Below are 24,623 nucleotides of genomic sequence, written 5' to 3' on the forward strand. Positions count from 1 at the left end.
TTGCAAAAATGATAAACTCTATAAACAATTGTTTTATATTTGCTTTCCTTGCTAAAATATGAAGTAAACAAAGTCAAGGAGTTTATTTTCTTGTTTACTGACTTGAATCACTGCTGGCACACAGAAAGGGTTTAATAAGTATCTTTTAAGTTGAATAAATGATGGCAGGTTCTTGTGTATCTTTTTCAGCACTACATACTCAGAATCAAATAGTGTATCTGGCACACACGAGACACTCAGTAGATACTTAAGAATCTGAGTATCACCTTAGCTTGCATTAACAATTCTTCACAACTGCAATCTTAGATCATGAGTCCTTATATGAAACCAAACGGACTTGGGAAAATGTAGCCAATCAGATTTGAAGATGATTTTTAAAGCGTTTAAAATGGGTGAAAAACATACCTTGAGAAATGCCCAAGCGATTTTCCGAAAGCCACATTCTTGGTTTTGAACTTCAGAATTATTCCTAATTTCATCCATGCTTAAGAAATCAAGTATCTGTAAATAAGTATAAAAAATTACTTCACAGAATACTAGCCTACTTAAAATTTAATATTTTCTAGTAACATATTATTGAAATTAAAAAAATAAGTTGTACACTTAAAAGGTGCTTTCTTCACAGGGAAGAAAAGCATTTTTTTTTTTAAAGATTTTATTTATTTATTTGACAGAGAGAGAGATAGCGAGAGCAGGAACACAAGCAGGGGGAATGGGAGAAGGAGAAGCAGGCTTCTTGCCGAGCAGGGAGCCTGATGTGGAACTCGATCCCAGGACCTCGGAATCATGACCTGAGCCGAAGGCAGACGCTTAACAACTGAGCCACCCAGGCGCCCAAGAAAAGCATTTCTTACCTCATTCACCTTTAAGTTAACTCATCCTGTTAGTGAGGGTCCATTTTTTGACCACCTTTTTATTAATAAATCATTTATTAAGATTTACTTCATGTCAAAGACCAAGTATTAATTACCTCAAATATAGTCTAGGCACAAATATACCAGTCATAGAATTCTTAACATTTAATTTTTTTTTTTTTTTAATGTATGAATGCAGACTTCAAATGATTGTTTAAAAAACTCATGATCTTACATCTGGGTCCTTCCTTACATCACCTTTCTGAAGTTGGGGATTTTCTCTTTGGATATATGCGGTCATTAGGCTTCTCAAGAGGATTTCCTTCATATTTCCATCCTGTCTGGATGTTAAAACTCACGGAATTTGGAACAAACCTGCCACAGACACCACCTGTATTCTAGGTACTTGTCAGAGACTATCACTTTTTCCTTACTGGCACTTCTCAAAAGCTGAGCTAACAAATCTTTATAGATAGCTTAAAAAATAATATGGACTCCATTCATCCCTCTTCTTTTATACTTAAATCTGTCTTCAGATACAATAGCTGCTCAGTGAAAAAACACTAACAATACAAGAAAAATATATAACGAAGTAAAAACAACTTGTAATCCAGATCCATACATGATCAACATTAACATCTGGTTTACACTATATCTAAACCTTTTTCTGTGCATTCCTAAATATATGTATGTTACTACAAATCCAATGCTATTTTGCAAACTATTTTTATATACCATGTAGTGAATATTTCTTCAAGCCAATACATACATACATATTTCATCATGTTAATGTCTGCCTAATATAGTTTGGTATTATAAATACCATAAATTTAATAAAAACTATTATTTACATAACCAAATCTCTTCCTGATTGAAGAGATTTGTCTCCCTAAAATTTTTACTGTTAAAGTGTTTATTCTTGCACACACGTCTTTGTGTTCTTGTAATTTTTTCCTTAGTAGAAATGCTGAGAAGTGGAATAATGATTTTAAAGACTTCTGATAGATACCAAGTTGTCCTTAATAAACCCTTAAAAGTTGAAATCAAAAGTAGTTTTGTAGACAATAACATATTATGTTAAAACTTAAGAAGCAACGGCCACTCTGGAAAACAGTATGGAAGTTCCTTAATTTTTAATTTCTCTTCTTTCTTTCTTCAACCAACTTATCAATTCCTTTTATAAAATCTTTTATAATTTTCATCTTTACAATCATATTCTATCCCTTCATCGTATTTACCCTTATTTTTGTACAGACATAAGCTTTTCTTTCTTTAAAATTTTGGGAGGCAGTTTCTTCTAACAGACCAAAATATGCTTGAAATCTAGTGTGTGGCACTGATCTACTCACCAGCCTGACCATATTTGATCATATTCTTTTTTTTTTTAATCTTTTTCTTTCTTTCCCTTTTATTTTTTCCCAGTTTCAGACCTCTTCTGATTTGTTCAGTGTATATTTTTCTGGGGTCGTTGTTACCCTGTTGGCATTTTGTTCTCTCATTCATCTATTCTCCTCTGGACAAAATGACAGACGGCAAAAATCACCTCAAAAAAAAAAGAACAAGAGGCAGTACCAACTGCCAGGGACCTAATCAATACTGACATTAGTAAGATGTCGGAACTAGAGTTCAGAATGACGATTATGAAGATACTAGCTGGGCTTGAAAAAAGCATGGAAGATATTAGAGAAACCCTTTCTGGAAAAATAAAAGAACTAAATTCTAACAAAGTTGAAATCAAAAAGGCTATTAATGAGGTGCAATAAAAAATGGAGGCTCTAACTGCTAGGATAAATGAGGCAGAAGAGAGAATTAGTGATATAGAAGACAAATGATGGAAAATAAAGAAGCTGAGAAAAAGAGAGATAAACAACTACTGGATCACGAGGGCAGAACTCGGGAGATAAGTGATAACATAAGACGAAACAATATTAGAATAATTGGGATCCCAGAAGAAGAAAGAGAGAGAGGGGCAGAAGGTATATTGGAGCAAATTATAGCAGAGAACTCCCCTAATTTGGGGAAGGAAACAGGCATCAAAATCCAGGAGGCACAGAGAACCCCCGCTCAAGATCAGTAAAAATAGGTCAACACCCCGACACCTAATAGTAAAACTTACCAGTCTCAGAGACAAAGAGAAAATCCTGAAAGCAGCTCGGGATAAGAGATCTGTAACCTACAATGGTAGAAACATTGGCAACAGACCTATCCACAGAAACCTGGCAGGCCAGAAAGGAATGGCATCATATATTCAGAGCACTAAATGAGAAAAATATGCAGCCAAGAATACTATATCCAGCTAGGCTGTCATTGAAAAGAGAAGGAGAGGTAAAAAGCTTCCAGGACAAACAAAACTAAAGGAATGTGCAAACATGAAACCAGCCCTACAAAAAATATTGAAAGGGGTCCTCTAAGCAAAGAGACAGCCTAAAAGTAACATAGACCAGAAAGAAACACAGACAATATACAGTAACAGTCACCTTACAGGCAATATAATGGCACTAAATTCGTATCTTTTAATAGTTACCCTGAATGTAAATGGGCTAAATGCCCCAGTCAAAAGACACAGGGTATCAGACTGGATAAAAAAACAAAACCCATCAATATGCTGTCTGCAAGAGACTCATTTTAGATCCAAAGACACCTCCAGATTGAAAGTGAAGGGGTGGAAAACCATTTACCATGCTAATGGACACCAAAAGAAAGCTGGGGTGGCAATTCTTGTATCAGACAAATTAGATTTTAAACCAAGGACTATAATAAGAGATGAGGAAGGACACTATATCCTACTTAAAGGATCTACCCAACAAAAAGATCTAACAATTGTAAATATCTATGCCCCTAACATGGGAGCAGCCAATTATATAAGTCAATTAATAACAAAAGCAAAGAAACACATCGACAGTAATACAATAATAGTAGGGGACTTTAACACCCCCCTCACTGAAATGGACAGATCATCTAAGCAAAAGATCAACAAGGAAATAAAGACTTTAAATGACACATTGGACCAAATGGATTTCACAGATATATTCAGAACATTCCATCCCAAAGCAACAGAATACACATTCTTCTCTAGTGCCCATGAAACACTCTCCAGAATAGATCACATCCTAGGTCACAAATCAGGTCTCAACCGGTACCAAAAGATTGGGATCATTCCCTGCGTATTTTTGGACCACAGTGCTTTGAAACTAGAACTCAATCACAAGAGGAAAGTCAGAAAGAACTCAAATACATGGAGGCTAAAGAGGATCCTACTAAAGAATGAATAGGTCAACCAGGAAATTACAGAAGAATTAAAAAAATTCATGGAAACAAATGAAAATGAAAACACAACTGTTCAAAATCTTTGGGATGCAACAAAGGCAGGCCCAAGAGGAAAGTATATAGCAATACAAGCCTTTCTCAAGAAATAAGAAAGGTCTCAAATACACAACCTACACCTAAAGGAGCTAGAGAAAGAACAGCAAATAAAGCCTAAACCCAGCAGGAGAAAAGAAATAATAAAGATCAGAGCAGAAATCAATGAAATAGAAACCAAAAGAATAGTAGAACAGATCAACGAAACTAGGAGCTGGTTCTTTGAAAGAATTAACAAGATTGATAAACCCCTGGCCAGACTTATCAAAAAGAAAAGAGAAATGATCCAAATCAACAAAATCATGAATGAAAGAGGAGACATCACAACCAATACCAAAGAAATACAAACAATTATAAGAACATATTACGAGCAACTATATGCCAGCAAATTAGATAATCTGGAAGAAATGCATGCATTCCTAGAGATGTATCAACTACCAAAACTGAACCAGGAAGAAATAGAAAACCTGAACAGACCTATAACCACTAAGGAAATTGAAGGAGTCATCAAAAATCTCCCAAAAAACAAAAGCCCAGGGCCAGATGGCTTCCCAGGGGAATTCTACCAAACATTTAAAGAATACCTATTCTTCTGAAACTGTTCCAAAAATAGAAATGGAAGGAAAACTTCCAAACTCGTTTTATGAGGCCACCATTACCTTGATCCCCAAACCAGACAAAGACCCCATCAAAAAGGAGAATTACAGACCAATATCCCTGATGAACATGGATGCAAAAATTCTCACCAAAATACTAGCCAATAGGATCCAACAGTACATTAAAAGGATTATTCACCATGACCAAGTGGGATTTATTCCTGGGCTGCAAGTTTGGTTCAACATCCACAAATCAATCAATGTGATACATTACATTAATAAAAGAAAGAACAAAAACTATATGATCCTCTCAATAGATGCAGAAAAAGCATTTGGCAAAGTACAGCATTCTTTCTTGGTCAAAACTCTTCAGAGTATAGGGGTAGAGGGTACATACCTCAGTATCATAAAAGCCATCTATGAAAAACCCACAGCAAATATCATTCTCAATGGGGAAAAACTGAGAGCTTTTCCCCCTAAGGTCAGGAACACGGCAGGGATGTCCACTATCACCACTGCTATTCAACATAGTATTAGAAGTCCTAGCCACAGCAATCAGATATCAAAAAGAAATAAAAGGCATCTGGATCTGCAAAGAAGAAGTTAAACCCTTATTCTTTGCAGATGATATGATACTCTAAGTGGAAAACCCAAAAGACTCCACCCCAAAACTGCTAGAACTCATAGAGGAATTCAGTAGAGTGGTAGGATATAAAATCAAAGCACAGAAATCAGTGGCATTCCTATACAAAAACAACAAGACAGAAGAAAGGAAAATTAAGGAGTCGATCCCATTTACGCCCAATTGCACCCAAAACCATAAGATACCTAGGAATAAATCTAACTAAAGAGGCAAAGAATCTGTACTCAGAAAACTATAGAATACTCATGAAAGAAACTGGGAAGACACAAAGAAATGGAAAAACGTTCCATGCTCATGGACTGGAAGAACAAATATTGTGAAGATGTCAATGCTACCTAGAGCAATCTACACATTTAAAGCAATCCCTATCAAAATACCATCCACTTTTTTCAAAGAAATGGAACAAATAATCCTAAAATTTGTATGGAACCAGAAAAGACCCCGAATAGCCAGAGGAATGTTGAAAAAGAAAAGCAAAGCTGGTGGCATCACAATTCCAGACTTTCAGCTCTATTACAAAGCTGTCATCATCAAGACAGTATGGTATTGGCACAAAAACAGACACATAGATCAAATGGAACAGAATACAGAGCCCCAAAATGGACCCTCAACTCTATGGTCAACTAATCTTCGACGAAGCAGGAAAGAATGTCCAATGGAAAAAAGACAGTCTCTTCAACAAATGGTGTTGGGAAAATTGGACAGCCACATGCAGAAGAATGAAACTGGACCATTTCCTTATACCACAAACGAAAACAGACTCAAAATGGTTGAAAGACCTAAATGTGAGACAGGAGTCCATCAAAATCCTAAAGGATAACACAGGCAGCAACCTCTTTGACCTCAGCCGCAACAACTTCTTCCTAGAAACGTCACCAAAGGCAAGGGAAGCAAGGGCAAAAATGAACTATTGGGACTTCATCAAGATAAAAAGCTTTTGCACAGCAAAAGAAACAGTCAATAAAACCAAAACACAACTGACAGAATGGGAGAAGATATTTGCAAATGACATATCAGATAAAGGGCTAGTATCCAAAATTTAAAGAACTGATCAAACTCAACACCCAAAGAACAAATGATCCAATCAAGAAATGGGCAGAAGACATGAACAGACATTTTTCCAAAGAAGACATCCAAATGGCCAACAGACACAGGAAGAAGTCCTCAACATCGCTCGGCATCAGGGAAATCCAAATCAAAACCTCAATAAGATACCACCTCACACCAGTCAGAATGGCTAAAATTAACAAGTCAGGAAACGACAGATGTTGCCAGGGATGTGGAGAAAGGGGAACCCTCCTACACTCTTGGTGGGAATGCAAGCTGGTGCAGCCACTCTGGAAAACAGTATGGAGGTTCTTCAAAAAGTTGAAAATAGAGCTGCCCTATGACCCAGCAATTGCACTACTGGGTATTTACCCCAAAGATACAAATGTAGTTATCCGAAGGGATATGTGCACCCCGATGTTTATAGCAGCAATGTCCACAACAGTCAAACTATGGAAAGAGCCAAGATGTCCATCGACAGATGAATGGATAAAGAAGATGTGGTATATATACACAACGGAATATTATCCAGCCATCAAAAGGAATGAACTCTTGCCATTTGCAACGATGTGGATGGAACTGGAGGGTATTATGCTGAGTGAAATAAGTCAATCAGAGAAAGACATATATCATATGATCTCACTGATATGAGGCATTCTTAATCTCAGGAAACAAACTGAGGGTTGCTGGAGTGGTGGGGGGTGGGAGGCATGGGGTGGCTGGGTGATAGACATTGGGGAGGGTATGTGCTATGGTGAGCGCTGTGAACTGTGTAAGACTGTTGAATCATAGACCTGTACCTCTGAAACAAATAATACATTATATGTTAAAAAAAAAAGAAGATAGTAGGAAGGGAAAAGCGAAGGGGGGGAATTGGATGGGGAGACGAACCATGAGAGACTATGGACTCTTGAGAAACAAACGGAGGGTTCTAGAGGGGAGGGGGTGGAGGGATGGGTTAGCCTGGTGATGGGTATTAAAGAGGGCACATATTGAATGGAGCACTGGGTGTTATTCACAAACAATGAATCATGAAACACTACATCAAAAACTAATGATGTATGGTGACTAACATAACAAAATTTTAAAAAATGCAAAAAAAAAAGAAAAAATATTGGAATAACTTTGGGTAAACAACGTTATACTCTGAACCTTGATTTCCTTTTCCATAAAAAAATTAGAATAACAAGTCAGCTGAAAGGCCATATATTTCATAAAGCTTTCCCTGACTGCTCTGACCTTCTATCCACCCTCCACATCTAGGAAGTTCCACTTCATCTTGGTTATATATTACGTTGTATTAGTCAAAGTGTTCATCTTTCCCTTGGTTGTATACAAACTCTTAGGGAGTCCAATATAGTTAAATGAGTTTACATTCTGTAAAATGGGTTAAGAATAGAGGATTGTATAGATATAGATTAGAATCATCACTTCAGTTTACAGTCATAGTATTGCTGTCAGAATTAAATAATACCGAGTGAATTACATGGCTAATTACTTACACTGGTAAATGCTCAGCAAATATGCTATTACAACATACTACATCTCCACAGCATATTACAAACACTAAATCCTAGGGATTAAATCCTCACACTTTTTTGCATTATTAAACTACTAAAAAAATAGCTTACATTTATGCTATTAAAATATTAGCCAAAATTTAGTTTAAATTGTTCTATTCAATTCATACCTCAAAAAACAAGATGACTTTAGGGCTCTCATCAAAATCTCGAAGCAAATAGGGGAAATTTTCATTAAATATAATTTGTTCTTCCCACTCTGGAAGTCTTGATTTTAATTGTTTAAAATCATATGGCTGGGTCATAATAGGAAGAATGTAATCCACACTCTCTTTTTCATAGTAAGATGAAACAGGCCGTTCACTGTCCAAAAAAGATGCTCCCATTAACACAATTCTTTATGATAATTTTGAGAAAATGAGAAAAAAATATAGTGCTCAAGGTGAAGAAATAATGAATAGTCATGATATATAATGAAAAATTATTTTGGTTTTCCATCGAGAAAATTACAAATTTATGAAACTAAGAAGTGGTAATACCCTACTATTATCTTTTATCTATACACTACTGATTGGTTTCACAGAATTATCTTATTACAGAAATATAAAGTGAGGTGCAACATACAGAGCTAGACTCCTTCAGAATCTTAAAGGAGTTTGTAATAAAATAGTACAGTACATTTAAATAAGAAAATGAGCACAACAGCATTGCAAACCCTTTGAGGTATGTCATATTTTTTGTATGCCCTAAGATAACTGAATAATTGAACTTTGATAATCTTCATGTTCCTCATCCCTATCATTTTTCCAAGCAAATGACTTTTGAGTTCTAGTATAATCATTTATTTCACTGTGCTTTTTATATGTAAGCTTCAAGCATGTATTAGCTATAGAAGTAATACTAGGAAAAAATTAAATTCAAGATTCACTGCCTTCATATGATCCCCAAGTAACCTATTAACTTCAAAAGAAAAATATGAAGTTAGACAATTAAAGCATGTACAGTGCAACACGCAGTGATTTACACTACAAGTTCAATGCCATAAATTAGTCATTAAGTTTGGTAGAAGCTCTCTCAACTCCCCTCCACTTAAAATGAATCACTGAATTAACAAATGTTCTCTATGTCTTCTAGAAAAGATACTGATCAGTATCAATGATCTATGAACATCTACAACAAGTAAATTATTCTCTAATACAAATCCTTAGCTCTATTTCCATTGACTTTCAATGGCAGAAAAGAGGACTTCTGTAGACAGTTTCAATTTCAAGGGTTGGCTGTGCAATTAAAAAAATTACCTATCATCTTTCTTGACATATTGACCAGTATTCTCATCAATCACATGAATTTTTACCATTGGGTGAGAAATCATAAAATCGGACTTAAGTCGATCAGTGCGGTGAATGTAAACTCCCAGGACAAGATCATCATCAAGCAAACATTTGGGATAAACTGGACTATCTCGGCTTGTTACTTCATGAACACCATCACCATCAGTTTCTTCATTATCATCTGAAACTATATGCATGGAATAAAATCAACATTATAATTAATTGTTCCCACAACAATATATTCAACAATATACACTGAATTTACATATAACCTTATCTTTATAATCCATGATTATTTGTCTTTGTTAACAAAGTAACTTCAAAAGAAAAGAAGGAAAAAGCCACACAAGAGCAGATTACACTCTGAGAGTAAAGTATTACATTTACTAATGCATTAAAATAGGGGGAGGAATCTTTCTTTTTTTCCCTAACAAGGACCAAGAACACAGAAAGAAAATAATGAGAACCAAAGACAAAAAAGCAATTTTATCTAGTTATTTTCTTAAGTGGAATATGCTCAATTAATTTGTAACTGTAATTTCTACTTCTGGGTAGGATGTAGTAGGATGTAGCTGGTCAATGCTTCTCATAACAACTTGAAAAAGTCAAATGAATTACAAAAACCTTATTTTTAAAGGCATCAGAACAGTACAGAGACAATGTACAGCAGATGGACTAAAATTCCAGAGAGGGAGAATCATTCACTGATAAGCTGATGGACTAGTAGCTGTTTTAGTCTCTGGGGACATTTGCTGATTCAGGGTGTGGGCTAAGGATCAGGGCTTGGCCCCAACAAAAGGTCACCACTGGGAGAAAGAGTATCTGCAAAACTTTTAGTGGTAAGTGGTTGATGGGGCTACAGCAGTCACATTAGAGATTTGAGGAGCCTCAAACACATAGCTAATTTCCCCCCCCCACAAAACTGAATTCTGAGGCTACATGAGAGGCTAAAGAAGTAGTGAAATCTCCCAGGCTGGTGGTACTAGGAGACAATGACCCACCAGGGGTAGGGGCCTGAAACAAAACTGGCAAAATAAAGCCCTAGAGGGCACTTTCCACCTATAGCCACTTTTCACCTGGGGTCACTTACCAATTCTGGATGCAGCAAGAGTTGAGAATCCAGGCATGGCCCCTGGCAGAAGGTCCCTACTGGGGGACAGAGAAACCAGCAGAGATTCTGGCACTCACGTGGGGCTGGAGTGACAAAACTGTAGACCTGAGGGGCCAGACACATGGCCAGTCCCCCCCCAAGATATCTGCCAAATTTTGAAGCTGAATGGGGCAGAAGGCTAAAGGACCAGGCTAAAAACCTCAGAAGGGCAAAACTGAATCTCCCAGTCTTGTAGACTGAGGAGACAAATACCTGCCAGATTCTCAGTTCAAAACTCCTGAAAGTCCACAACCTAGGAATAGGGCAAATCAAAGATACAGTTTTTATCAAAACTACAATCTAGCCCTGACATAGCTCAATTCCTGATGGATTAAAATCAGTTTCCCACCCTACCTGCCTAAGAGAGTAAAGAGGAAACCTTTTCTAGTAAAAGATAAAATCATCTGGGATCTCTAGCACTCTACACACAATATCCAGTATAGAATAAAAAGTTACCGGGCATAAAAGAGGCAAGACTATATGACCAACAACTAGGAGAAAAAGACCGAAAACAGAAGCTGACCCACAGATGATCCAGACTGGAGTTAGCACAGAAAGACTTTAAATGACTATGATTATTAATATGTTCAAGAAAATAAAGGAAAAAGTGGGTTAAAATGGAAACTTTCTACAAAGAACTGGAATCCATAAAAAAACGACAACAGACATTTTCATTCTGTAAATGAAAAATACAGCATCTGAGGGGTGTCTGGGTGGCTCAGGCTCAGTCAGTTGAGTGTTTCATTCTTGATCTCAGCTTAGGTCTTGATCTCACGGTCGTGAGTTCAAGCCCTGCCTTGGGCTCCATGCTGTGCATGGAGCCTACTTAAAAAAAACAAAACAAAACACAGCATCTGAAATTAAGAACTTAATAGATAGAGGTGTTTAATAGTATACTGGACACAAAGACATGATTAGGGAAAGAGAAAAAAGATCAGTATCAATATCCAAACTGAAGCATAATGGAAAAAATTTTAAAAAGAATATAGGGAAAAAACATAAGAAATAAGTGGACACACTTAAAAGAAAATATGTGAGAATTTATAATCTAGAAAAAGAGGAGGGAATAATGAAGAAGCCACATTCTAAAAAATAATTGAATAATTGAATTTTCCACAACTGATAAGTGATATCAACCAGTAAACTCTAAGCAGGGTAAATTCCAACAAAGCCATATTTAGGCATAACGTGATAAAAGACTGACATCAAAGACAAAAAGAAAATCTAAAGATGAGTCAAGAGGAAAAAAAAAGTCACAATCCCACTAATGGGACATGATGGAAGCCAGGAGATAACTGTATCATTTTTCCAAAGCACTAAAGAAAACCAACCGGCAACCTAAATTCAATGCTAGCAAATAGGATTCAAAAATGAAAGTAAAGGCATTTTACACAACAAAATCTGAGGGGATTAGCATATTAGGAGAAATACTAAACTGAGCTCTTCAAGTAGATGAAAAGTGGGAAAATGTAAATTCATTAAGGAAAAAGTAAATTTTGGAGTGAATATAAATTATTATCAGCTGTACAAAATCGTCACTATAATAGCTGTGAAGTTTAAAATACATGCAGAACTAAAATGCATGATAAGAAACCTATGGGCCAGAAGACAGAGAGATGCAGAAAAAGCACCTGACAAAATTCAGATGGAATTAAACAATTCTAATGTTCTAGCAGTGTTTTGTTAGGGAAGCATATTTTGTTAGGGAATTAACTTGTAAGTCAAGAATAAACTTAATGTTCTTGAGGATAACAAAAAACTGTAAAAGAATGCATAATTAACAAGTTAATATAAGAAGAAAATTTTTAAAATAACTTAAATAATTCAAAAGAAGAAAAAGGAATATAAGACAGGTGGATCATACACAAAACACTGTAAAACAAACATAAAACAGTGACAAATAAATATAAGGACACAGAAAGACTGCAAACAAGGGTTTTTGTTTTTGTTTTTGGGGGGTGCAGCACCTCACATTTACTGAGGGTCTGCCCCCAAGGAGCTCAAAGGCTGGGGGCTGAGACCCCTCATGTTCTAGGGTGGAGGGAAGAAAAGAGGTGAAGGCAAAAAAAGAAGGAAATGCAGAGACACTATGTCCCAAGTAAAGGAAGCCTAGAGGGTGGGGTGAGGGAGAAGTGGAATAATGGCAAGCTCTATCTAGACCTGGGGACCATGGATCAGGCAGAGGTCTGAAGGCTACCCCTTCTCCACCAAGTTGGCACCACCTGGCAGTGTATTGTGGGTTATGACAGAGAAATGAGGATGGGAAAATCTATACTATGCAAACTCAAACTATAAGTAGACTACAAGGGGAAATTATTAGAGATAAAAAAAAAGATACCACATAATGATTGTTCTTATACAATGAATGCTTGTGTCCCCACAAGATTCATATGTTGAAATCCTAACCTCCAATGTGACAGTACTAAAAGGTGAGGACTTTGGGAGGTTATTAAGTCATGAGGGTAGAGACCTCATAGATGGAATTAGTGTCCTTATAAAAGTGATTAAAAAAAAAAGTGATCCCAAAGAGCTACCCTTCTATGTGAGGTTACAGTAAAGAGACATCAGTCTACAACCAGGAAATGGGTCGTCACCAGACACAAATCTGTGGGTGCCTTGATCTTGGACTTTCCAGGCTCTGGAACTGTACAAATAACTGTTTATTGTTTAAGCTATCCAGTCTATGATATTTTGTTACAGCAGCCTGAATGATTAAGACGACTTGGAAGTGTCAATCTGACAGGAAGATATAAGATTCCTAAACATGCATATAGTCAATAACATAACTTCAAAATACATAAAGAGAAAAAACCTAACAGAAATAAAGAGAAAAGAGAGAAACCCAAAATCACAGTGTGAATTTTAATACCTGTCTCAACAAATGGATAGAATAAGCAAGCCAAAAAAAATCAGGAAGATGAGCTGGACACAATACACTTGATCTGACATACACAGGACACTGCACCCAATGACACCAGAATTCACATTCTTTTTAAGTGCACATGACATATTTAGCAAATTGACCATAAAGTGGTCATAAAGAAAGGCTCAATAAATTCAAAAGATTGAGATCATTCACAATATGTTCTCTGACAACAGTGGCAGATAGAAACAGAAAGGTAACTAGAAAATCACCTGTTGGCTGAGATGAAACAATATACTTCTAAAAATGTGTGGTCAAAGGAGAAATTAAAATGGAAATTAGAAAATGTTTTTATTGGATGATAATGAAGATATATCAAAAATTTGTGGGATGCAGCTAAAGTAGTACGTAGATGAAAAGTTAAAGTCTTAAATACGTATAAAGACTGAAATCTTATAAAATCTATCTTACAAAACTAAAAACAGCAAATCAAAGAAAGGAGAATGAAGAAACTAATACAAATAAAATAACCCAACAGTACACAAATGTGCAACAGATACAATCAAAGCCAATGGCTGATTCTTTGAAAACTGAAAATCCTGAGACTGACCAAGAAATTGAAAAAAAAATAAATTCCAGTATAAAGGGACACCTTTCAGATGCTGTAGACAGACAAAATTTGAAAATTTGGATTAAATGAACAAATTCCTCAAGAAATACAGTCTCTCAAAGCTGACAGAAAAAAACAAAATATGAAGAGTGATATTTATTAAAGAAACTAATTCTGATTTAAAATTCTTCCCACAAGGAAACCTTGGCCTAAAGGCTTCATTAGTAAAGTCTTCCAAACATTTATGGAAGAAATAACCAATTTATAAAAATGCTTCCAGAGAATTGAAAAAGATGAAAAATTTCCCAACTATTTTTGAGATTATCAAAACCTTGGTATCAAAAACTCTGGGTATTTCAAGAAAGGAAAAGTACAAACCATTCTCTCTCATGACCCCAGACACAGAAGTTCTATACAAAGTATTAGCAAATCAAATCCAGTAACAGATTAAAAAAAATATATATATATATATAAGAGAATACCTCATAACCAAGCTGCAGGTCCCTCTAACCCCTGCCAGGAACACAAAGATGGCTTAATATTCAAATAACAATTAACCACATTAATAGAGAAAATGGTGAAAATTTATACGATCAAGTCAAAAGACAGAGAAAAAGCACCTGGTAAAATTCAGTATCTATTCATAATTTTAAAACACTATTAGCCAATTAGAGTACAGGTAACTCATAAACTTGATAAAGAGTATTTACAAAAAAACCCACAGCAAATATTACACTAAGCGGCAAATTAATGGAAGCTTTTCCCCAAGGTATTTAACACTGTAATGGAAGTCCTAGCCAGTATAACAAGGCAAGAAAAAGGAGTAAGATATAAGGACTGAAAGAGGCACAATGAAACAATCACTATTAACAGGTGATACAATAGCGTAACATATGTAGAAAATTTAAAAGAATCCATGGATACACTCTTAGAAGTAATAAATTTAGCAAAAACACTGGCTACAATGTTAATTTTTAAAAAATCAATTATATTTCTCTGTGCATATATTTTTATGCATGTATGCACACACACACACCAGCAACAAACAGAAAACAAAAATTAAAAAAAAAAATGCCATTTATGACAGCATTAAGAAACATCAAATACCTAGGAATAAATCTAAGGACAGACTCTCCCGAAACTTAAAATATTACCAAGATAAACTGGAAACATAAATAAATGGAGGTGCATATCCATTTCATGGATGGCAAAAATTAATACTTTGTAAAGATGTCAACTCTATCTAGAGAGTTGTTATTGTAAATCTCTTCAGATTCACCCAATCTGGATCAAAATAATGGTGGGGATGGGGGAAGGAAGAGGGAGAATTGAGAAGCTGCTTCTAAAATTCATATGGAAATGCGAAGGTCAAAGAATAGCCCAGGTAATGCTAAAGAAGAAAAAACTGTTGGAGTACTTACACAGCTGAATAGCAAGATCTATTATAAAGCTATAGTAATTAAGTCATCTTGTGTTGGTACAGTCTAATGTAACAGAATAGAAACTGATCCATTCCCGTAGTCACGTTATTTATGATAAAGGTGACACTGCAATACAGAGGAAAAAAGATGCTCTCTTCCATAAATGGTACTAGGTCAATTACATGTTCACATGGGAAAACAATGGGTCTTAACCACTACCTCTCACCATATACAAGAATCAATTCCAGATGAACTGCAGAGCTAAATGTGAAAAGCAAAACAAAAAACTTTTAGAAAATAATATATACAAAAACATCTTTGGGACTTGGGAAAGATTTCTCATATCACAGAAAGCACTTACCATCAAAGGAAAAAAATGGATAAATAGGGCTATATCAAATTTTAGAATTCTGTTTTTTAAGAGATACCAGTAAGAGAATAGTAAAATCTAGAGTGGGAAGATGTCTGCAATATATATGTGTGTATGTATTCATATCTGAGAAAAGACTGATGTCTAGCTATATAAAATATTCTCACAAATTATAAAAGGCAGACAATGCCATTTCTTAAAAATACACACAAAAGACTTAAACAAATGTATGAATAAAAAAATCCAAGTAGACAACAAACATGAAGAAGATGCTCAATTTCATTAGTTATGAAAGTTTAAAGTAAAACTGAAATATTATTATACACTATACACTAAGAATGGCTAAAATTTTTAAATACTGACAATATAAATGTTAGATGTGGAGCACTGGAGGCTCTCAAATACTGCTAGTATCATCAATTGGTAAACCAACTCTGGAAAATGGGAAATATTTATTAAAGTGAAAAATATACATAATCTCTGACATAGTAACTCTCTCCTAAGAAGATGCCCAACAAAATAAATATATTAGAAAGCAGTGAGGAATATTTTTCAGTTTTTCTTTAGATGCTAGATTTAAAGGATCACAGCCATGTTTCTAAGTAGCATTTCCCAACCTGTGTCCTACCAAGTTAGTAGTTCTGAAAGACACAAGAACTTCATAGAGAATTCTATGCGTAAAAAAAAAAAAAAAAAAAGATGCCAAACAAAAAATGTATATATAAAATGCTTGCCAAAAGACATGACTAGAATATTATAGTTTTATTTGTAAACACCTAAAACTAGAAACAGCTCAAACATCCATCTGTACAATTGGCAAATTATTCACACAAGGGTATCTATATAGTGCAAAAGCAGAACTGATAATGAAGAAGCTCAGCTACATGCAACAGTCTAAATCTCACAAAAATAATTTTGAGTGAAAGAGCACAGGATTTCTGATTCTATTCACATTAAAGTAGAAAAACGGGCAAAAACAAACTGTGTTAGATGTCAAGATGATGTTTACTCCTGAAGAACAATGAATGGGAAGGGGACTTAGGGGGTTTCTGGCGCTAAAAGTGTTGTTTCTTGATTTGGATGACGATTTTATAGGCATGTTCAGTTTGTGAAAATCCACTAAGTAGTATACTTGTAACATGTACACTTTCTATGTGTATATCATATTTTAACAAAGGTTTTACAAATGTAGTAAGAGGAATAAAGCATCATCAACTGCATAGCCAATGAATAACTACCATAAATTCTAAAATTGCCTATTTTGGTCCCAAATTTTTGGCCAATTAAATGGAGATTGAAAAGGAAAAAATGAATGTAAGAAGTAGGAAAAAGGCAATAACAAGTAAAGAAAAATAAGAGGAGGAAAGAAATGAGTAAAGAGGAAGACAGAAAGCAAGAGGGTGGGAAGGAAAAGTGGGAAGGAAGGACAGAAGCCGAATTAGGCTGAGGACGTCGGAAGACAATCACGTGTGACAGAGGGATGCAGCCTTAACATCTGAAAAGTTTATTGGCCATTGACCATTTATAGCTTTCAATAAATATGAGTCTGAATTATTTAGGGGTTCTAAACTCAATGGTATAAAGAAGAAATCTGTGCCACAACAGCAACAAAGTTAATGTCATTCTAGGGTTCAATTAAATTAAGTCAAGAATTAGAGATGACATAAGTAATATTAACTCACCACAGAGACCCACAGTTACAAATAAATGAATGTTTTAATATACATGAATCCAAGAACAAGTGCCACATACAGTTGACCCTTGAACAATGCCAGGGTTGGGGCACCAACCCCCTGGGCATTTGCAAATCTGTGTTTAACCTCTGACTCCCCCAAAACTTTACCAATAGCCTACTGTTGACCAGAAGCCTTACTGATAACATAAAGAGTAGATTAACACATATTTTACATGTTACATGTATTATATACTATATTCTTACAATACAGTGAGCCAGAGAAAAGAAAGTGCTATAAAGAAGTCATAAGGAAAAGAAAATACCTTTACAGTACTATACTTTATCGAAAAAAAAATCTGTAAGTGGACCTGCACAGTTCAAACCCATGCTGTTCAAGGACCAACTGTATTCTATATTGGATTTTTTTAATTATAGTCTTTGGGACTGGATTTTCTTTAGTTTTAAGGACTCAAAGTCCTAGAATCAAGTTATTTCTACCAAGGCACATATTTTTCATTTAATTTGGATAACAAACCTGTTTTAGCCTTCTTTTTCTTTTTTTTTGGTTTGGATTTTGTGTCATCTTGCATGCTGTCTTCTACATTGTCTTCCACTGAGCTTATCTTATCATCTTGTTGAGAATCTGAAGTAACTCTTCTAACTGGAGAGCCCTTCTTTTGTTCACTTTCAACTGTGTCATCGGAGATGGTCAGTGTACTGCAAATACAACCAAAGTACAAGCCATTACAAATACATTCTTCTTCTTAATGATGCAGCAACGTGAACAGTGAACAGAGTCAAGGATAATCCTAAAATCAAGATTACTTCCTGCTAGGGGATATATACATACATAAATATATATATATATATATACATATATTTTAAAGATTTTATTTATTTTTGACAGAGAGAGAGAGAGTGTACAAGCAGGGGAAGCAGCAGGCAGAGGGAGAGGGAAAGCAGGCTCCTCACTTAGCAGAGAGCCCCATGCGGGGCTCAGTCCCAGCACCCTCGGATCACAACCTGAGCTGAAGGCAGACGCTTAACCATCTGAGCCACCCAGGCACCCCTAGGGAATACATATATTTTATTATGCACTAAAATGGTGAAGTGTCAAATTAGGTATCAATGTGTATTATTTTATATTTGTTAATGAGTTATATACCCATGAGTCAAATTAAAATTCAGCTCTAAACTCCCAGAAAAGATAAAGTTGTATATTTTATGAGCAATAGATCTGTTTTTCCATAGGAATGATGAAAGCATCCTCATCCTGTTGTCAAGTCAATGATTAATGAACAAATTTCTAAATTACCTTATTTAAAAGCAAAAAAAGTGTTCTAAGTTTGTTCTGCTTTCAAGAGGCTTCAGATATTCAACTTTTGATTTCTAGGTAACAGTTAATTACTTGTCTTTTCCAGTGGCCGGTGTACCACTACATTTTCAGGAGGCCGTTATTAAAATGAAAATGTGCATCACATGAACTAATAAATGTTAAGGGGTAGCAGCCTAGACTTATACTCATTGTAGAAGAGAAACCAGCCTATTAAAGTCTGTAATTTATCAAGTAAAAAATCTGCATCTAAATAATAATAAACTGACTTCCAATATAGTCATATTTTTTAAAAAAGAGGTTGAGAAATAAAAAGAGTAGAGAAATATTTCAAAATAGTCATTCCAGAAAGCCATGCTATTTTATCACTTCACCAAATACTATTATTTAAAGAGAACTACCTTTTGCATGCCATGGTCATCTAACCCATGGTTTTATTTAAAATTCAAGAACTAACATTTAATAGAGAGTATGTCTTACCAGCTCATAACAGATATGGTAGCTGTAAGAAAGACTGATGGTATACTGTAGCAAGTAGCCTCTAATATGGCCCTCAATGATCCCTGCCTCCTGCTATTAGTATCTTTGTCTAGCCCCTTCCCTTGATTGTGGGCTGGACCTAGTGACCCACTTCTAATAGACAAAATATGACCAAAAGTAATGGATGCCACTTCCAAACCAAGTTTAGGTTCCATAAAGACTATGACTTTCTCTCTCTCTCTCTCTCTCTCTCTCTCTGTCTCAGAGCCCTTGCTCTGGGGAAGCAAGTGGCCATGTTGTGAGTAGCCCACATGGAGAGATCCATGTGGCAAGGAACTGATGTCTCTGGCCAAAAGTCAGTCAGGACCTGAGACCTGCCAAGAACCACATGAGTGAGCTTAGAAGTGGGTATTTCAAGCCTTCCAACAGCTCTGTCATTTGCAGATCCTTCTCCAGCCAAGTCTTAAGATGACTGCATCCCCAGCTGACATCCTGACTATAGCCCGAGAGAGAGCCTGAGTCAGTGGTACCCACTTAAGCCATGCTCAGATTCTTGATCCACAGAAACTGAGAGACAATAAATGTTTGTTGTTCTGCTAAGTTCTAGAATAGCTTTTTTTGTGCAGCAACGGATAGTTAATACGTAGAGTAACATGTTTGAGTAGCAACTCTTTTTGCCCTCCTTTTGTTACCACTGGTGTCTAGCTTTTGGTAAGAGGTGAATTATTTTTAGATGAGGACAGTAAGGGAACCTGTCCCTGATACCAGGAAATAATCAAACATAGAATGTACCCACCTCAAGTTGTTTATGTAGATGTGGACTGCAGAAAAAAAAGTTAATTAGTTAAAAGACATTTTTTATCTTGTTTTCCCCAAAGAAGACATATAAATATAAATATGATCACAGAAACACTCACATTGCATATGCAAACATATAAGTATCATATATAGAAAAAGACTAGCATGCTAAATTGCTTATAATGATTACCTTTAGATGGTTGTTACTTTTATCTTCTTTGTGTCTTTATTGTATGTTCTACAATAAGCAAATATTATTTGTATAATAAAGAAAAACACTATATTCATATATCCAAATAGGCATTTGTAACTCAAAAAAGGGAGAGAAATTGGGTTTCTATTATTAGCAGATGTAAGTAAGTATTTAAGGGTAGAGACTTTAGAACAAGACTGCTAAGGTTTTGGCTCAGCTTCTTACTGGTTCTGTGACTTAAACCCTTCAAGTTTCCTTATCTGCAAAATAGAGTGATAGTATTACTATTCCTCATAAGGTTGTTACAAGGAATAAATGAGTTAATTCTTATAAAGCATTTAGCACATACTAAGGTGTTATGGAAAGGGTAACTGTTATTGTTTACTGGCAATGTATCCACATGAAAGATTAAGAATTTTCTTAGTGTAACTACAGATATCACTCAAAAGCTGAGAATACTAGTGTTTTTTAAAAGAGGACATTTTACATTTGTCAGTGCAAAGTACCTTGTTTCAGCTTTAGACGAGATTGGAACTTTCTTTTTTTTCTTTATTTTTTTCTCACTGCTCAATTTGCCATCATGCAATGAAGTATCTGAGGGAAAGTAAGTCAACTGTTCTTTGAGTTTCTTTCTTATTTTCTTCTTAATCTCCTTTGCCATTTCTTCAGCTACTTGGAGTTGGTATGCTTGCATCAGTTCTTCTTCCTCATCTAAATTATTATTTTCTCTTTCTTCATCTGCCTTCTCGCTCTTCTGATGAGCAACACCTGGCTGTGACCTGGTTCGTGCTTTCTGATGTGTGGAATCCACCTTCCTCACAGGAGTTTCCAGTTCCATTCCTTGTGCAGTCATCTGGAGTACTGTTTTCATAACCTTTTTACTTGCCTTTCCTTGCTTGTCTTCCTTTACACTAACATCATCTGTATTTTCAGGTGTTGACTGGGGATTCCTTAGTTTGCTTTTAGGGACTGGGTTATTAGTGTTCGTAGCACTTACATCATCACTTTTAGTTTCTTTACTTTTCGGAAGATTGCTTCTAACAGTGTCAAGCTAGGAAAAGAAGATACGGTAACAAAGTTTCAGTCAAGCACAGTTCAATGATACAAAGATAAAGCACAATAATGATTGTGCTTATCCCAATGTAACATTGGGAAAATTATTTCATCTTTTACTTGAACACACTGATACCATTCTAGACCATCTCATTAGCACTATCATAGTTTATTCTCTTGGCATTAGATTCGTAATTTCTGAGAGTAACTTCAGATTAAATGAGATAATTAACATGGGGAAAATACTTAATGACTTTTCAGAAGTGAATAAATTGCTCATATCTCAAATGTTACTTTTTCGCTTTGGCAGAATGATCCATACTTTAATTATAAGATATTTGAGAAATTGCTAAAGGAGCCACAGAGGTAAAGCATTTTAGGTTTCCCAACAGAAAACACAAACTTCATAATTACATTCTAAAATCAAAAGTCTGTAGTTTAGAATAATCCTACAATTAATCCAAATACATTACTGAAAATGCTGCCAAATATGAAATATTATCAAATTAAGTCAAATGACAGACTAAACACACCTGTATATCTTTTCTAATCAAAATTTTAAATGGGATATTTTTAATAAAAAAGGCTAGAAATCAAAAAGGAATGCTACTAGCAATAAAATAAATATTGAGAAATTTCCCAAGGATAAAAAATAGGCAGGATTAGATCTATTAAGAAATTAGCAGATAAAACCACAGCCCATAGGAAAAGAACCAGAGAAGGGTGATTCTGAAGAAGCCATAAGCCCAGAGTCAAGTAACACAAGGAGAAGGAGGGGCTAAAACTGAGGATGACCAATTGAGGAGCTGGGAGGGACAGCTCTGTCTCCCACCTCCATTTGTGTTAGATGGTGACTTTCATTCAAAGGATAAAGCAGTTGAATATAGAGAAATATGGCAGCATGCTTCCGGTAGGTACAACCCTCACCAAAGACAGTAGATTATGTTGAAAACAACCAACAGGCAGAAGAGAGATTCTCATATAGAAAGATGACTAGACATTTAAAAACGAATAAAAACTGAAGGAAAGTAGCAAAATGAAAGAAAAGCCATCAAATCCAATAAAACAGAAAAATTAACGAGGGAAAGTGAATTAAAAACATAAACAAAATTAGAACTTAAAGTGTAATTAATATCAAAGAAATTCAAAAGCATATTGGATTTAAAAAACACAACTGCAGACATTAAAATTAAAATTTTGAGTAAGAGCTTAAAAGATGTGTTGAGAAACACAAGGGACAAACCAAAGTGCTAAAATATGGAAGCCAGTATCAAAATGAAGAATTCTTTCAGAAATGGATGAGCTTACCAATGAAGACTGAAGTTCAATTTTTTTAAACAGATTTATTTGAGAGAGAGAGAGAAAAAAAGAGAGACAGCACAAGTGTGTGTGAGAGTGGGGGGAAGGGCAGAGGGACAGAATCTCAAGCAGACTCCCTACTGAACAAGGAGCCTAAGGCAGGGCTCGATCCCATGACCCACGAGATCATGACCTGAGCCGAAATCACTTAAATGACTGAAGTACCCAGGCACTCCTGAAGTTCAATTTTTGAAAACCCTCATGTTTAAAAGTAGTTAGAAAATGTCCAATATATGATGGAGAAATGTTGAAAGGATTAGTATCCCAATATGTACCCAACATGTTACCATCTCTAAGACTCTTTTGCTTACCTACAATATATTTCCAAATTCTATCTATTCTTCAAGGATAAATTATGGAGCGATACCCTCTAAAACATCTTCCCAAATCAAATCTAATAAAAATAATTTCTCTTAAAAAATAAGTTTATTTTCACATGTTTTGTTTCTAGAAGCAATACATGTTTAATTTAAAATAGTAAGAAAGCAAAAAATTAAAAATACAAAGAACCAGAAAATATTTAAAGAGAAAAAGAAGACCCAAAGCTCAACTCTGGGTGCTTCACACAAGGAAAATCACTGCTAATCTTTTCAGAAACTTATGTTTGTCTTCTTGCTATGAATATACTCATACCTAATAACTGAAATTTCATTATGTTAAAATGAAGCACATACAAATCTTTCTTTTTATTTTCTCAGGGAGTACCAGAAATGTAGTGGGAATATATACAAATTTCGAGGACACTCCTGAAGGAAATAATTGGAAAAAGATAACCAAGAAGAATTATGGTTTAGAAGAAAAGATGTCAAAAATGGAACCATGGGACAGTTAATCAGAAGACATTCAGTTTTTTATTTACTCTCTTTCACTGATCTGTCAGTCAACCTTTGTACTAATATCATTTAATTTTATACTATGACTTTATATTTGTTTTTCATGTTTCTGCTTTATTCAATTAACTTTTTTTAGAAAAGATTTTATTTATTTATTTGAGAGAGAGAGAGAGTGACAGAGATAGGGAGAGAGAGCACAAGCCGGCAGGAGAGGGAGAAGCAGGCTCCCGCTGAGTAGGGAGCCTGACGTGGGGCTCAATCCCAGGACCCTGGGATCATGACCTGAGCCATGACCTGAGCCGAAGGCAGAAGCTTAATGACTGAGCCACCCAGGCACCCCTTCAATTAGTTTTTAAAAACCGCAACAATAAATACAATTCCCAAGGTATCTTTTGTAGTATTCCATACATTCCACAGTACTGTATAGTTTTTATTACTTTTTAAAATATCCTGCTTTTTGTAGTTCTAATTTCCTTTCTCTCACTAACAACTGTATGGGATGATTTTTAAATTTCCAAACGGTTTATAAATTTTATATTTGTTATTTGTAGTTTTGTGGTACTACAGTTAAAAAACGTCTATTTTATGGACTTTAATATTTCAAGGATTAGGTTATGGCTGAATTTTGAAGTGTTCCAAATATATTTGTTCATGTTCTATTACATCTTTCCTCATCCTTTTATCCTTTTTTTTTTTTTAAAGCAGGAAAAAAATCAAACAAAGTTTAATAACGTGTATCCATGAGAGAGACCCTGGAAAACAGGGTAAGTCCCCGGTGGCCACAGCCACCACCTTCTCCTATCTTTTTATCTTTACCCTTCTGTGTGTCAGTTAGGTTTTTTGCTTCAGTTTGTTTTTTAAATCAGCTTTACTGAGATACAACTTACATACAATAAAATTCACCAATTTTAAGTACAGAATTAAATGAATTTTGGTAAATGTATACAGACATATGACCACTACCATAATCACAATGTTAAACATTTCCATCACCCCACATGTTCTTGTACAAAGTCAGCCTCTAGTCCTCCACACCCTAGCCCCACTCAAGCACTCATGTGCTTTCTATCAAGATAGTTTGGTCTTGTCTAGAATTTCACATACATGGAATCATACAGTATAGAGCCTTTTGTG

General features: G+C 35.3%; 1 protein-coding gene across 26 annotated transcripts in view; it reads right to left on the reverse strand.

Moving 5' to 3' along the window:
• The window catches only part of AHI1 (Abelson helper integration site 1), a 227,091-nt gene that overhangs the window by 188,786 nt on the left and 13,682 nt on the right, over positions 1-24,623 (reverse strand). For all 26 annotated transcript variants that reach the window (XR_010413773.1, XR_010413777.1, XR_010413774.1 and 23 more), the window contains exons 5-9: positions 20,751-21,295; positions 17,976-18,157; positions 9,319-9,538; positions 8,191-8,383; positions 406-501 (exon numbers count right to left, since the gene is read on the reverse strand). Coding sequence is in view for 8 of the 26 variants with exons in the window: in XM_064598126.1 (XP_064454196.1) it covers positions 406-501; positions 8,191-8,383; positions 9,319-9,538; positions 17,976-18,157; positions 20,751-21,295 (1,236 nt within the window). In the remaining 18 variants the exon portion in view is untranslated. The remainder of the gene's footprint in view (positions 1-405; positions 502-8,190; positions 8,384-9,318; positions 9,539-17,975; positions 18,158-20,750; positions 21,296-24,623) is intronic.

This window comes from Mirounga angustirostris, unplaced genomic scaffold (assembly GCF_029215605.1).
Source record: "Mirounga angustirostris isolate CCGP_5_RB_7025 unplaced genomic scaffold, mMirAng1.0.hap1 SCAF_8, whole genome shotgun sequence".
Classification (NCBI taxonomy): Eukaryota; Metazoa; Chordata; class Mammalia; order Carnivora; family Phocidae; genus Mirounga; species Mirounga angustirostris.